Source organism: Helicoverpa zea, chromosome 9, assembly GCF_022581195.2.
Source record: "Helicoverpa zea isolate HzStark_Cry1AcR chromosome 9, ilHelZeax1.1, whole genome shotgun sequence".
Classification (NCBI taxonomy): domain Eukaryota; kingdom Metazoa; phylum Arthropoda; class Insecta; order Lepidoptera; family Noctuidae; genus Helicoverpa; species Helicoverpa zea.
The window spans coordinates 2,078,705-2,095,117 of record NC_061460.1 but is presented as its reverse complement, the minus strand read 5'-3'; the positions used below and the strand labels follow the sequence as shown (position 1 = coordinate 2,095,117).

Below are 16,413 nucleotides of genomic sequence, written 5' to 3'. Positions count from 1 at the left end.
AGACTTTTTAAAGTTCGTGACAATTAACTTTGCAATTCTGAGTTGTTGATTGGCTCCTCTAGCCCGCAAAATGTTGTGGTAATAAATTTTTTGACTATGGCGAAGTAACCTTTAGACAACCAAAGCTTTTCGATAAGTGTAGGTCTATAGTTCAGAAATTCAAGTTTATTACCGCAAATTGTACACAATGATGGTGATGATTTTAATAAAATTCATATCAAATAACATAAGCCTTCAAATACAAATCAACAAGCCATCCTATCATTTTACAATTAAACAGCTAATGCCTCATCCGAAACACGCGCAAAACAAAAACAAAATCCTAATCACATTGGAATCCCAAAGTTGGGAGTTCGCAAACTCACAAACTCGCAAATCTACAAACACAGAATGATTCAATAATTACGTTCAAATTGGCTCGCTCCGAGTTCCCAGTTCTTTTACTCGAGTTCAAAAATTAATTAGTGGAATTGCTAAAGCGTACCAGCCGTCTCAATTAGAGTACCACACTGCAGACTTTTAGTCGGCCGATAGTTTGCTTGGGCTCATAAATCATTGAGAATATGAATGGTAGTACGCACATCACAAAGATCTAAGCCGTTATTAGACCGCTGAAGACTTTGATGGGAAAAATTCTTTTTGGCAACCATCGGGTAAACTGTTGGCCGACTGTTTAGTTTACAGTTTGCGGGTACTGAAAACTTTTTGTGATGGATTGTCTCCCCACTCACTTTCGAGCGTTTTCTTGAGACGGTCATAAGTGATTATAACAATTATTGGATGAATGTAGTAAAAATGTTGGCTAAAATGTATTTGACAATGCATTGAAGATGAAAGAACACAAAGATTGTCTATTATATTTTATTCAGATTGTGACAGACAATTTAATATGAATAGAAAAACGTACAGATGATAAACCAGTATATAAATCCAAATACTAAAATGTGCAAACTTTTTGTTTTAAAAATAACTCTTTACAAGAAAAGTAAGAAACAAATACTAACCTGCATGTATCCCTTGTGGCATGTCGTACCATTGATCAAGGTACCAACTTTGAACTTTTTGAACCTAATCCTTAGTATCCAATCCTTTGGCGACCCTCGGAAAGCTCTAAACCTGTGGATAAAGTTTTTATATTAAAAAAGGATACAGGTAACATTTCTTAGGTAACGAATTTTTGTGGAAACATTTATAGTGTGATTTTCAGTTATCAATACGAATAAAACATCGGGACTATTTCTGTTTGACGTATGTTATCCTAGTGATACCTTTTCAATCATGTTGTTTCACATTACTTGTAGTTTTGTCCCTCAAGTAAGCTCAATTGTAAAATATGGACATTGAACTCACAACTTCTCTATCTCTAGACTGACGCCTTAATTTTCGGCTATTACCAGTGGCATATTTAAATCATAAGTTTGACTTCTTATAGCTGATATTTTGACCTAAACAAAGTCACCGTCAAAAGCGAGTCGTCCTCAAAAAAACAAAAAGAAACCGTTCTCGACACGATATTGGTTCATATAAATATAAAAATAAGTCCGGTTTTCCTCCCTGACGCTATAACTCCAGAACGCACGAACCGATTTCCACGGTTTTGCATTCGTTGGAAAGGTCTCGGGCTCCGTGAGGTTTATAGCAAAGAAAATTCAGGAAAAACAAAAAAAAAATATCACCAAACAATATGTTACATAAAACGAAGCCATCTGGTGGCGGAACGGAGTTCGCCGGGTTTGCTAGTTGGTTCATATAAATTACTACAATCTATCATCAGTATTATTTCCGACGAAATGCTTAAGGCTTCCTTATCGGTTTCTTCCTGTATGAGGAAGGTATTAATACTGGTAATTTTTTTATAAGGAAGTCTATTAAGCCCTATTGTTGTCCTGTCGTCGAGGTAAATGTGGGTTAGGTGACCTGAATTAATCTCGACTGTGACAAAAGCTTTTTGTAACATCTAATTTAGAAACATTTGACAATGAACATTATTTACTATGTGTATTTAATGTATGTATTTACAACAAAATATGAGAATGTAGACAATTTGAGAAATTTTAGATTCTTCTGTGCCCTTTCAAAGACGGCAAATAATCAGTCGGATCACCTTATGGTAAGAGTGACGTTTCTCTTCCATATCATATGAATTAGATCTACTACTACTACTTCATAGATTACTACATATTATATTTTCATAGGTTACTAGTTCATAGATTAACATTTTCAGTACCTATCTGAAATGTTAAAACTACTCCCATCAAAAAGAAACAAAACTAAATTTCCGACCATGACTACCTATGATCGTACCCAAAACTTTATCAAATGATACTTTTTTATTTACCCCACTTTTACTTTGTAGTTTTTCTTTCATCCCCTAAGAACTAAAGTCCGTGCAAATAACATCAATCATCACTTCTTTTGTACAACAAAAATGTTCAAAGTACGTGCAAAGTTCTAGAAAGTTCGTAAGCTACTGACCTACATGTTTCGAATTTAGGGATGAGATAAACAAGGAGCATCATCTCGATATATTTTTGTGTGAAATCTTGAACAGACATTTATCGATATTTTTGATGTTGATGATTTTTTTAGGCAGGTATATTCATAACTATAGGACTTTTTTTCTGCACTTTCGTTATACAAAGTAGCCACTACATTAATGATATTTAAAATACTAACCAGGCACAAAATATACCCATTGCTCTAACTAAATTCATTACAAACTAATAAATCGGCGTCGAAGCAATTAGGTATAATCACTCATCTGAGCCTATACCCAGGTCAGCTTATTCTCAGCACCCACTTCGCCGGTTCCGCTCAAACGTCAAAACGTAAACAGCTAAAAATATCGATAACTAACAAACTCGTTACACCACTACATACCTATATGTGCAAGTGAGAGGCCTCCCAAAGTTCTCTGACGTCACTGGAGGCGAGGATACGTCTTCGTATATCTCCACTGTCTTGTTGCAGTGGTCCCGTTTTGAGTCTGTAACAAGGAAATTTGATTTTAATAAACAGTTTTATAGCTACTCAGACGATACAAAATTTAAGTCGTTGTTAAGTCTTTTTATTTCGAAGAATCTAAAGCTGTAATATATATCAGGTTTAATATCTACTTATTTAAGCATTGACTGTCATCGTTACAAAATTAACGGTTATTTAGGTTAATAAGGTTTTAAAATAAGTCCACGTAAATATTTTAACCTCCGTCAAACGAAGCAATAATTCTGAAACTAGAACCTTTCATAACAGACAATGAAAATCAATTAAAAACCTCAGACACACACAAAGCATAGTGTTCATTAAAATCTGACATTACTGCACTCGAGAAAAAAGTCATTATAGCCGTTCCCGGTAAAAGCTATTAAAATATACCATTAAAGGAATACCATAGAAATATGGGCACATAACGTCTAGTATTCACACAAAAAGAATAAAACCTCGTATTCGTAATTACGGGGTTCGTAAATGAATCAGCCATTTTGTTAATGTTGACGTCGACGTAACGTCAAAGGTGAAGCTACGTTGAGAAAGCACGAAATGACGTTTTTGACTTCCATTTTTGAATTCATGTGTGGTTTGAAAGACGTTTCGTTTGCCAGCCAGGAATATTCAAAAAAAGATTGCGGCTTTGAATTTGAAAATGGAATGCGCGCGTGTGTTTTGTTAACATTCTTTTTAATCCGGCTGTGATTTGTTTTGCTTTTAATAAAAGATTTGATTTGATAAAGAATTTTAATCAAAACTCTCCTTCGGTAATAAGTTAGAAAGTCTCGCATTTCTTTGATATCAAATAAAAGCAGAGCAACATAAGCGAATAAGGAATGCACCGTTAATCAAACTGACCCGACAAAAACAGAATAAAAACTTGGAAAACAAAAATCTCTTTCTTCAAACTACTTTAGAAGCGCGCAAAAAAGATTTAATTTTAAAGTTGCAGAAAACCTGGACGTATTTCAAGGGGACGGTGGTAGTTCCTCATTGCGCTTGGGGCCATAAGTCTGCCGCGTCTAGTCCATAGATATTTGTCACTAGAGGCGGGTGGCAAAGGCAGTGCATTCATACTGCCAAGTTTAATAAAGAGTATTTACTTTATGATGAGGGGTTAATGTTTTCAGTGAGTGGTTAAAGCACTTTTTTAATTTAATTAAATAGATGGATTATTAAAGTATTGAAAATGTTGAAAAGAGGTTTTTCTTTCAATACTTACAATATATATTTAGTTCGCCTCTATGTATAGAAAGAAAAAAAAGTTTCATTGTACATGTAAAAGACGCATTTAGGTACTCTTGAACAATATAATCATAACAGAAAAAAAATGCAAAATCTCTATGGAGTGGATTCGTAGTATGTGATCAAGCGGGGAGATTGATAGTGTATTGACAAAGACAGTAAGTAAAATTACTTAAAGAATATAATTAATACCAAAAAGGCTTTTAAAGTCAAATATGCATAAAACTAACAACCGTTTTACCAGCAATATACCTCGAATTCATCATTCATATTCACTTTAAAATAAACTTTAATCCAACCATACTAAATTATTCAAGCTATCAATGAAGTTATTTAAACAAATGTTCAAGTAAACCACATACAAAATAAAATAACTCCTCCCGATAAAATCCAAATGAAAACTTTTTTGCAAATTACTGCGAACTAGAGAAAAAAGTTCTAGAACAAACATTTTCTGAATTACACACGATGTGCTGAACAAAAAATGAAAAGTATACTTGTTCGAGTCCGCTTATGGCGGTGTGGTAAGCTATGCAGTTCTGGAACTTTTTATTGGTTCACACAGCTGGTTAGTTTGGCCAACTTGTTGGGGCCAACATCAAAAGGCCAATATGGGCACTGTGAAAGTGTTCACGGAGGAAGGAAAGATAGCGGAGATACCATAAGGAAGGTCAAGCGCCTCTTGTGGGTACAAACTACGTACGGTAAGGATGATCAACGTTCCTTGTCAAATCAAAACAAAAGATAAGTTTTGATTGTTTAGTGATTTTATTTTGTAAATAATGGGCATGGTCTAAGGAAGGCGTGTAAGGTCAGAACTAGTAACGTTTGTCGTGTCCTAAACACTCATGTTTTGTTGCGGTGCTTTCTTACGAGCTTTTGCGTTATGACATCTCCGCTAGTCATTTTGTTCTCCATGGCACCGTGTGATATTTGCATATTGGTCTAACTTTGATCAACTAGTTGTTTGGGCTAAGCCAATTTATTGGCGTTCCCGTTCACATATTTGCGAAGTAGGTAATTTCGGTTCCATGTTGATTTTTTTGTAATTAAACTTTGATATAATGTTTGTGTTATAGGAAATTAATTTAGGATTGAGCAAATATTGGTTTCGTTTAATTGGGATGGAATAATTTTCAATTTGTTCAACTGATTTTAGTGTAGGTACCCTATTAGTAGGGTAGGTAAATATTCTCTGTTGATTTACTTTTACATTAAAACTGTATTTGTTTTTTTTTTTTTTTTTATATAGAGTACTTGTAAAAGCCAAGAAGTTAGTAAACTTGCTATTTCTGAATACCTGTATGAAGTTGAAGAGTTTGTTTATTTCTACGCGCGTATCTCAGTATATCTAATATACTAATACCGCTACTTTTTATACTCGTGCGCTAAATAATTCTCAGGGGGAGCGGGTGACACTGTTTTAGAAGCCAAGACATTTATCTGCCTTTGACACCACTTGTAGAAGCTAGTAATGTACCTACAAAAGCCAGTTCATCTGCCGTTTCACCAAATAACCAAATGCCACGGCACATTTCCAAGAATGATCCAATAATATGATCTCGCTACTAAATACTGTAGCCGTCTCATCAATTAAGATCTGAATAATCTGCTCACGATTCCCCTGGTGCCCGAGCAATTCAATTAGTTAACTTATATTGTCAGCTATCGGTGAGAATTCCGGCTTTAAGGGGAATTTCGGGGAATTCCGGGAACACGGTAATTATTAGATATGCTTTTATAATGTGAAGAATGGATCCTGACTATGGTATAATAAAATATAAGGTCTGTCTGACGCCCTTTCTGGCCAAAACTACATAATGAGCTGATTGAAATTTATTGTGGCATACAAATGATCTAGTTGAGAAAGAACATTAAGATTTTTATACGGTTGTGGGGAGTAATTCCCCCGGGACGCAAATGGTTTGCGGGGGACCGCTAATGTGAAATATTTAGAAGATTATTTCTAATGAAACTATGATGATAAATGATGCATAGTAAATTTTTAATCATTGTTCGTTTTAGCGAGAGGGAAGTAATCGTTAAACAACTTTTAATTAATTAAACAATAACTACTTTTGATTTACATTATTTTAAGTACGTCAAATCTACTAATTACATTCACTGTTTGAATAACAAAGGCAGTCCATTCACTATATAAATATTCACCAATCGTATTTACAAAAACAAAAATGGCAGGCCTTTTCATAAATTTTAAAAACCTTTTCTAACTTCTACTTTTCAACTCTAAAAACAAACCTTTACAAAACAAACAAATAAATTCCGATCCATAGATTTTTGAACACATTACCTAACACTCTACCACATCAATATTGCAAGGTAAGTACCAAAGCACTTAAACACACAATGATCGTACTCGTTCGTGTATTAATTTTTAAGCACCCCAACTTAGCACTTAATGGAGTTCCAACCCGTCTGTCACTTAAGTACAGTCGCGGCATCAGGTGCGTCCTAAGTGATGGTGATAACTTAAAAGGGCTAGGACTCAAAACTTGCGAGGTTTACTGTACTGTTGTACTCTGCAGACAAAACAGTCGGCCAATAGTTGACCCGATGTTTGTCAAAAAATTGTTTAAAGTAAATCTTGATTCCAATAAAAGTTCGCAGTCGTTCTGAGTGCTTAGTGCGAGTTTTCGTGAATTTATTTACGGACTCACATGAGAGCGCGTATACTAAGATTTGTATGGAACAAAAACAGCTCCGCCTAGTGTCAAAAATTGGAACCTAAAGTAGCGAGTGCCAGTTTAAAAATTTTCGAAATCGAATCGCTCGGACTCTCAAGTGAACGTGACAGGCACGGGATTGGTTTATTTCTGCCGTGATGCGAGTGCGAGATTCAGATTTTGACAGATCGAATAGTAAATAAATACAAACGCGATCGAATTTAACCAAAAAGTTCTCACGAAGATTTTTGAGGTGAAAGTGAAGTGAGGAGATATTCGTATATCAACAATTAAGTTTTTATTTAGTGAAAATAATACCAAAAATATGGCAGGACGCTTTTTCTTTGCTCGGAGGATGTTTGCGGCCGCAAAGGCCCAAGATGAACGCAACAAAAGCGCCAGAATTGGGGCAAGGGCTTGCGCATTTTTTAATTCGTTAGTTCACCTCACGGAGACGCAATTTAGACATAGATATAGATTGTCCAAGAAGATTTTTAAGTTCTTGTGCAGTTAACTGAGACAAAGCACAAATCTAAAATCCACTCTACGTGTTTCCTTGGAACATAAGGTACCTATTTATCAATTCATGTAAGTTACAATATCAATTTCCAAAACAAAACTAGGTATGTATATGATTGAAGAAAATTTCTCCTTCTTTTATTTGCAGGTGCTTACCGCTTTATTCTTTTTTGCCACTGGATCCTATCAAAGGCCAATTAGAGAAGCAAAGCACGTATCCCAAAAAATGTGCAGTGTGTATTTAGAACAAGTAACAGAGGTTCTGACCCTTAGAAATATATAAGCTCCAGGTGCTAGACAAGAACTTGTCTTCATTTTAAATTAATTAAATTAAAACAACTAAAAACATTTTTCGGGCGTCGCGTCAAACATAAACAAAACATCCAAACAATAACCCCAAAAATTTTGAAAGACAGTCGTCCCATACGATTACATGCTAAAATGACGTCTTTCTAAATTTGGTAGGTTTATCCCACCAAGCGAACGGAACACCAACCTAACAAAAATGATCATCGCTATTCGCCGTGAGGAAACGTGATGCGAGTAATTTGCGAGATGGCAACTCGCACTCGCTTAAATATTGCATTCGGTTCGTTTGAAGTTGACTCGCTAAACTCGACAGTGAAGTCATTCGCAAAATTTTGTTCAACTCGCACTAGGCACTCTGATACAGTTAAATACATGATTTTGGTAATGTGCGTACTATCATTCATCTTCATGCTGATTTATGTGCTCAAACAAACTATCGGCCGACTAAAAGTTTGCAGTGTGCGTACTCTAAGTGATATAACTTAGAAGGGCTAGACTGAAAACTTGAGAGTTTCACTGTACGTTGAATTATGTAAATTTTAAGGGTTAATAAATTAAATTGGTACGTTAGGTTGACTAATGGCCGTTCCTAAACTCTATCTATCTTATGGTGTAGCTTAATCGAGGTACGAAATTGACATTACTTACTTGTATGGGGCTGAAGTCAAATTTCTATCTCTGGTACGCAAAATCAGAGATAGATTTAATATTGGGATCGATCGTAAGCGTGAAAGTTTTAGTACTTGTAAAATAGCGTCCCTTCGGTGTATAGTTGAAATTTAATTTGTAAGTGTTTGAGTAATTTTATCGGACATTACTTTGAGCATGTTGAAGTTTCGTTGTAAATTGGTTGGCTTTAGGTTACTTGTGAGTTGAGCATTCTATAAAACATATTGTATGAATTATATTTTGATTCATAACTAATCGTAATAAATATTGTCATGTATTTTATTTGTTTATCATACCACATATTAACTACTAGCCGTTTTCCCGCGCTTTCACCCGCGTCCCATGGGAGCTACTGCCCGCACCGGGATAAAATATAACCTATGTTACTCGCAGATAATATGGCTTTCTAATGGTGAAAGAATATTTAAAATCGGTCCAGTAGTTTTTGAGTTTATCCATTACAAACAAACAAACAAACAAAGTTTTCCTCTTTATAATATTAGTATAGATTACATTTTTACAAACGACGTTGTTAAGTTAGAGATGAGGTGAAGATATAACAATAAGAATCTGCTTAAACATAAAAACACGTTTTACTTATTCAACAATTAAAATATGAGCTACGTCTTTTTCTGCTAACCTTTATTTCATCCACCCAGTTAAATTATTTATTTAGAAAAAAATACAACTATACATTTTTGTACAAAATACTATTTTTGTTGGAAAAAAAACGCGCCCGTATGTCACGAACAAGGCCGACAAAAACTCACAGTTTTTTGTTTACCGACGACTAGTTTCAACCCTAGGGATTGTGCCGGCTCAAAGTTTCATCCCCGAGGGTAGCGCGCCATACATCACGGTGCGTCTCTTCGTATTATGTTACCCCTACTTCGCTCGTGCTGATTTCTTGCGAGTGATAGATTGTTTGTAACTGTAGTTACGTACGATGTTTCAGTTTTGGAGGGTTAAATGGGTTGTCTTACAGCCAGTTTCTTCATCAAAAGTTAAAGTTAAAGTAATGTCTAAAGTAAAAGTAACGGTCAAATTCGTTTTTTCAAGGCTAAAGTGACAGCAAAACTAATAGAAAAATTAAATTTGACCGTTACTTTTACTTTAAACATTACTTTGACTTTTACTTTGGCTTTAACTTTTGATGAAGAAACTGGCTGTTAGAGTTAAAAAAGTTAGAATTGTAGGTGCAGCTAACTTACTATGTTTCCTAAATTAAATATTTCATATGCGTGTGATTTTTTTATCAAATAATAATATAATGTAGGTATTTGGTCTCCAAAAGAACAAGCACTTTTCGAACGTCAGAATTACATGAGATAGCCTCAAAAACGCCCACTCTTCACCACTTCTTACAAAAGAGTGCCGTAAAACATTCCCCACAAACCACAAACACATGTCTTTCTTATAAAAAACATAATAATCTTGATCATTACATTTATCATATGATGATGATGATTTCCTCCTAGCCGATTACCTATGCTGCGGTGGCTATTCTTATGTAAGGAGATCAGCCAGCTGCGCAGGACATATTATAGTGCACAAGCATTTGCGCAGACACAGGTGCACTCACTATTTCTTCACTCTCATAGTCATAGTCATTTATTTATCATGTACTAAGTAACTGAAAAGAAACCAATATCAACAATGAACAACCAATTTCTTTCACTATCACAGAAGCAGAATCGAGTCGAATCGAATCGATAAAATAATCGAGTCAATATGATCGCTACAGTAAACATAAGGGTAGTATTTTAAATGATGCGGTTCGGTTGTGGTCATCTCTTTGTAGCGAGTGCAACTGATAGTCTGGAACAGGGGTGGTGAACCACTGGTGACATGGGGAAAACAATATGAGCTCGTCGCGTCGCCAGGGAAGGCGAAGCGATATCTTCAATAGCAAAATGATTGTTGAATTAGTTGGTAGTTAATCTTACTTTAATTTGCATAGCGTAGTTTAACTGTAATTTGAAATGTCATGTTTTTTGCAAGTGATAACATTTTGGAAAATCGTGAGGAAATATAGACTTTAAATCTCTGAAATGGTCATTCCATCTTCAGTGATTTAATAGTGCTCACTCTTAAGTGAAATGATATAGAAAGCTATATAAAACGCATAAGAAGAAGTCACATAAGTATGTTTAACACCAACATTCTGGTGCAACTGAGTATAACTACTAATCTCTCACAAATGTAGGTGCAATTTAGGATGCAACATTATTATATTATTTAAATTTAAGGCATCTGTCTACCATGTAGAGAAAACCCCCTGTCCCTTTCTTTGGAGACAATAAGAACTATAGTTTTTCCGAGCACGTCCAGCACCAATTGCATTTCATAAAAGCACATTCACCTAAAAAGGTTCACCACCCCTGTTTCATAGCAACATGTTCGCGACCACTTTGCTGCGGTGCCAGTCGTTTAGCGCGATGACCCTTGGCGCGATCAAGCTGTGGCTATTTGTAATTTATTGTGGCTATTTGTACTTTATTCTGGCTATTTGCGGCTATTTGTGGCTATTTGTACTTTATTGTGGCTCATTAAAAGAATGAGGTTCGTGTAGAGTGTGTGTTGATGAGTTGTGGTCGCTTTGTGATGAACTCTTTTCATTTTAATAAATGCATGCTGAAAAATTAATATTTTGAATTGTCATCATGTGTGCCAATTTCCCAAATATGTTGGAGTCAGCTTGAATTGAATTGTATTCCGCGATAATTGTTCGCAATAATAATTTAAGAATTATATTACAATTCTCCTGTAATGAGAACCAGATGGACGGACCTCACAAAATCTGTAACATCAAGCTCAATTGTGGAGTGCGCGCGGAATACCACCAGCAGGGAGAAGTGGAGAGAAATCGCAAGGGCAGCCACCAGAGACAACCCATGATCACGACCACTCTGCCAAGAGTGTCCGATTAAGGCGACGAATTGGTCAACAATAATTCCATAACCGGCACGCGCATCTAAGGCGCCAAAAGGGGTCGGAGCGTCTGAGCGGGGCGAGGATAACAATACGCGCGCTAGCTTATAACTAAAAGTCGTAAGCGACAAAATGGTTTTGTAATTTTATTATTTAGAAATGATAATTTGATAAAAATTCCTTCTACAATTTTAAAGAGTATGTATATACTCAACTACTAAAAAAGTTAAGAGGCTTAAATCGGTCCCGTTTGCCCATAATATGTGAATCTCTTTTTAAAAAGAGGTATGTTTGATATATTTTTCTCTGTTATAAAAGTTACCTAATCATGTTTCTACGTCTAACAAAATAAGGTTTATATCATGAACTTTCAGGTAACCAAGTTGTATTTTGATCAGTTTTGTATTTACTGAGAAAAATTGAGATCCTTGGCGCCAAAAATTCCAATTCGTCCTCTTAAGAAGCAGAAAGGGATTAATTTTAGTCGACACTTATCAAGATGTTTAGAAATACGAAAAAAATATCAAACAGTTTAGTATTTAGTTTATGATTTAATGTACATACTAAAAAAATATACTAAACACAAATAAAATCTTACTCAAAAATGTCTATGCATCTATTGCTGTAAACTAAAACCTCGTATCTACACGAAATTCTAAGCACAACTAGGTACTTACGTGGTTTCCAAACTTAGACGGTGGACTTTCTTTTATCCGAAACTTAGTTCCCGAGGCGACAATAAAACTAAAAGTATGTAGTGCATTTTTAGCCTGTAACATGAAGTTTTAAGAGGCATTTTGTTAGGTACAAGAATTTTCTAACATACTTCGGTTGGTGGAGGATATTTATTTGTGTGCATATTTTATGTGAGAATTACATTACGTTAAGCTTTTGAGAAGAAAAAAAAGCTAATACATAAAAACATGTATAAGGGAAGTTAGGGTTATTTCGGAGAAAAATAATGATTTCAAAATTCATTATTATTGTTACTATGATGAATGGATAAAGTTGGATATTTTATTGAGCCATGTGAATATCTAGCGGCTAGATTCTTGCCTGTAATATCCTTTCCTTTTTAGTATTATCCTTTCGGGACGGACGGTAATTTTAATACATACCTAATGTATAAAAATATTCTTATGTAGTTACCGCGCTATTGCAATGATCAAAGCTTTTACAAGCACGCTGCAAAACAAAAGAGTCTTATTCGATCCTTATAACCCAACCAAATTCAAAGTGCCCATCAACATCCCACTGAACATCAAATACTTAATAACAAATTTACTTCAAAAAGACTCGAACCTACTCAAAGATAAAACGGGGTTCCGTTGAAAAGTTCATAAAAACCAACTAAAAGTCCCCCCCCCCAACCCCTCTAACCAGTGGACTGTCGTGAAAACTTGGGTTACTTCGCAACTTGCTCGGTTCATGGCGTGGCTGTACTTTTTTCCGATTATAACTTGGGTCCCAGATGCTCAGTCGAGATGGACCGACTTCCATATAGTGTTTTGTATGATATGAGTTTTGATGTTTGTCGATTTTGTTGTACATTCATTACATTTAGTTTCTTTTCTCTTTTTTAGTTTTCTTTGTCAGTTTTATTTAGAGTATAATAGAAACTATAATCCACGTAGCAAAAATATAAAAATGTCATTGACTACGATAGGTTAAGTATACTTTTTTTAAAAAAAAACTGACTACCTAGTATCATGAAAACCGTTGCCTAGGTAAAAAATCAAAGCTTTGAAATAAAATTGTATCTAGTTCATACATACACAATTGTGATTACTACCGCACTCCTATTTAAACCCAAAAGAAAATGCAGCCTATATAGGTTATTAAACGCTACTGTTGACAATCAGGAATTGGTATCTAACATGAAATCTTCCTATAATAGAATACGGCGTGAATACAAAGCACACAGATTTAGCCTCACGTGTCGAAGCTTCGGAAGTTTATTATACCGTCAAATTGTCTATTGAATTTCAACACACTATTATACGCACCGAATCGATTGACACGTTCAGCTTTCATAGTCCCGAAAACCCTTTAGTATGTCATTGTTTGCAAGTTTAGGTGATATTATTTAGATTGAAATTCACTAAAAAAATCATCACATGACTATCTATTTTAATTTTGTAAATGTGTAAAATAGTAATTTTCCAATAACCTAAAACATTTTAGAGTAGAAACATTAATTATGCTTCAGTTTCATTTGGGCCAGCCCACGCCTAATTTAGAGCTTAATTAGCTATTATAAAACCATCATTACAACACGTTTAACCGTTTATTATTAACACGCTTCGGCATACGGCTTCACTCTGAATTTAAAATACCAATTAAGTCCGTAAAAAAGGCTAACACTATGGATAGCTATCCAATCCCAAAGTACGACCACCATTGTCCGTAACTCACACCTACATTCAAAAATAGAAACCTACACGAAAAGGCGTCGTTTCCAATTTGGCTCAAATACAAGGAAATACGTAAGTACTTACCTACGTCTGTATCAGGTCAGACCAGTCTGAAACCGCAGACCTTTCACGGGTTAACTCCATTCGGCATTATGCCCGTCTAGTCAATACAAATTGCAGCACTGATGCCTTTATCAAGCTAGTCCATTGATAATAATAATCCTGCGGACTCTAACGAATACTCGAGGAATTGAATTTGTTAAAAGAATGGCTGTTTGGGATTTGGTGTGAAATATAGCTGAAAGCGGACGTAAAAGGTTTTTTATTGGTTTATGGAAACTGTCAAGTTGTTGGCTAGTATAGTGCAGTTAAGGGTTATTTTCTAGGTTCCAATACCTATGTATTCAGCTAAAAACCCTTACGAATTAATTAACAGGCTAAACGTAAACCGTCTTACCACAAAAACTTTTAAACGTCAGTTTAAGACTTGTCTAAAAAAATGTCAGATTATGACGTTGACATATGGTTCATTTTGCAGCCACAATTTATTTAGACAAGTGTAAAACAGATGTTTAAGTTTTTTAGTAAGGCCAATATTATTTGCTTCACATTTTTGAATAGGCATCAATTGTCTATGACACTTACGACTGTTGAGTGCAAAAACCTGGTAACCAACATCAAAAATCTCTTTCTCTTATGACTTTGTACACGAAAAACAGTGAATTCATCTAATTATATCAGACCCGGCCGGTAATATGAAAAGAGACTGCAGTATTCCGTGCGGTCTGCGGATATTTCAATCTGATAAGCGGAGCTTTCCAACAATTTATCGTCTGTGCGGTTATTACATAGAGATTTGTTTCAAGTGATTTTCGGATATTCGGATTTATCTGAATTTTAGATATCTTCATATACGTACCTACTTTTTGATGGAGTATTCAGAATTGATGTCTTTATTTCATAAACGTAGTAATGTGAAATGTGTTTCGGATATAGTGCATTGTTTAAATTAATTTTACTTTAAATGTCACATACAGGGTTTTGGTTTACCGAGATTTATGTTTGTGCATTTGGAGTTATGACTCTGTATGGATGTAATAAAACTAATTACTAAACACTAATGTTCATTGAATTTAATAGTGAAAGGGATCGAGAAAATACAGCATTTTTAGAACTGCATACTACATTACAATGTATCCACATTGACAAAGTTCATTCTAAATTCAAAAAACGTAACTCCAGCCACTGCTTCAAATAAAAACACGGTAAGTAACTGGAAGACATTTCCATCAAAACTTTGAAGTATCTTGAAGACACTCGGTTAGTATACTTAGTTCAACATTTAAGTATTCTGGCGAAGAATTTCTTAAGTTAAACAGGTGGTAAGACCAACTTCACACTATCGTCTCGGTGTCACTTTACACATTCAAGTTGGAATATACGGGCGGTTTTTGCGGTAAAGAAGTCCAGCTTAGTATGTAATGGAGACGTTTTGAGGGTTATTTTTGGATGTTGAGATATTTAGTTTGATTTATATTGTAATAGAGCACAGGTTATGGGTCAAAATTGGAGCTTAGGGCTTTAGTGTGTTTTATTTCCAAAGAAATATTGCTTAACTTTTTTATTAGGCACAAAACAATGTTTTTTAATGAGATAAGATTTAATGTTTCATTAAATGTGTGTAAATTCAAATAGTAAGTTACTGATCTGAAGTAAGAAAAAAAACACCTTTATTTTTATTACTAGACTTGTCATCATTATTACTATTCTTTATTGTACACAAAAACATTAAAAAAAACACACAACACAGAGAAGACACGTACAAAGGCGAGCTTAACCCAGAACTGGGTTCTCTAACAGCAACCCTTAGAGCGAATAGAGAGATGCGATAGGGAAGAGAAATTGTCATCGTTAGAAGCTGCGGGATAATCCACAATTTGAACCAGTGTTTTTCCATAAATGCACTCTAAAAGTTTCGTTTTGCCTCTAAACTTCTCTAAAAGAATATGTAATGACTTGTGACATTTTGCTTGTAGAGAAAAATTTGGAGATAACGTTATGTAAAATACTTTTCGTATAAATTGTTCAACATCTTTTAATCCTGCAAATTATTTTGAGCTTTTACCAGGTTATGATTTACAGCAATAGTTTGAAGTTTCACCAAAAACATTATCGAAACAACACTGATAGAACTCAAAGAATATTAAATTTGGGAAATTATAAGTGTAGCCACAAAATTATTTATTGGACACATGATTAAACTTCTAACTTTGTAACTAAGCAACGAGGAAATAACATAGCCTCTAATAAACTAATTCGTCTTTCTTACAACGCCAACTAAATATTCTATAGAAAGCTTCAAGTAAAGATCATCAATTATTGTGACTTGTCCTTCTTATTTATACACTAGCTTCTGCCAGCGACTTCGTCCGCGTTAGAGTCGGACTTTGTGCAAAGAGAGGAAGAAATAATAAACACCAGCCCCTCCAATTATCTAAATCTATGCGTACTTACTGCTACTTTAAGTAATAAAATGTAAACTATTAATAATAACAACAAAAGAAAGTTAAAAATAAATTATTTAAAATCGCAATAAGGTTGAACGCTCTGAACGTCTATTCGCATCAATCGCACCAACAGCCAAAATTGTATGA

General features: G+C 34.8%; 1 protein-coding gene across 1 annotated transcript in view; it reads right to left on the bottom strand.

Annotated features, from left to right (window-relative positions):
• LOC124632961 overlaps positions 1-16,413 on the bottom strand; it is a 118,134-nt gene that overhangs the window by 13,212 nt on the left and 88,509 nt on the right. Inside the window, exons 2-3 of the mRNA XM_047168001.1 lie at positions 2,881-2,986; positions 1,005-1,116 (exon numbers count right to left, since the gene is read on the bottom strand). Of these exons, the coding sequence (XP_047023957.1) occupies positions 1,005-1,116; positions 2,881-2,986 (218 nt within the window). The remainder of the gene's footprint in view (positions 1-1,004; positions 1,117-2,880; positions 2,987-16,413) is intronic.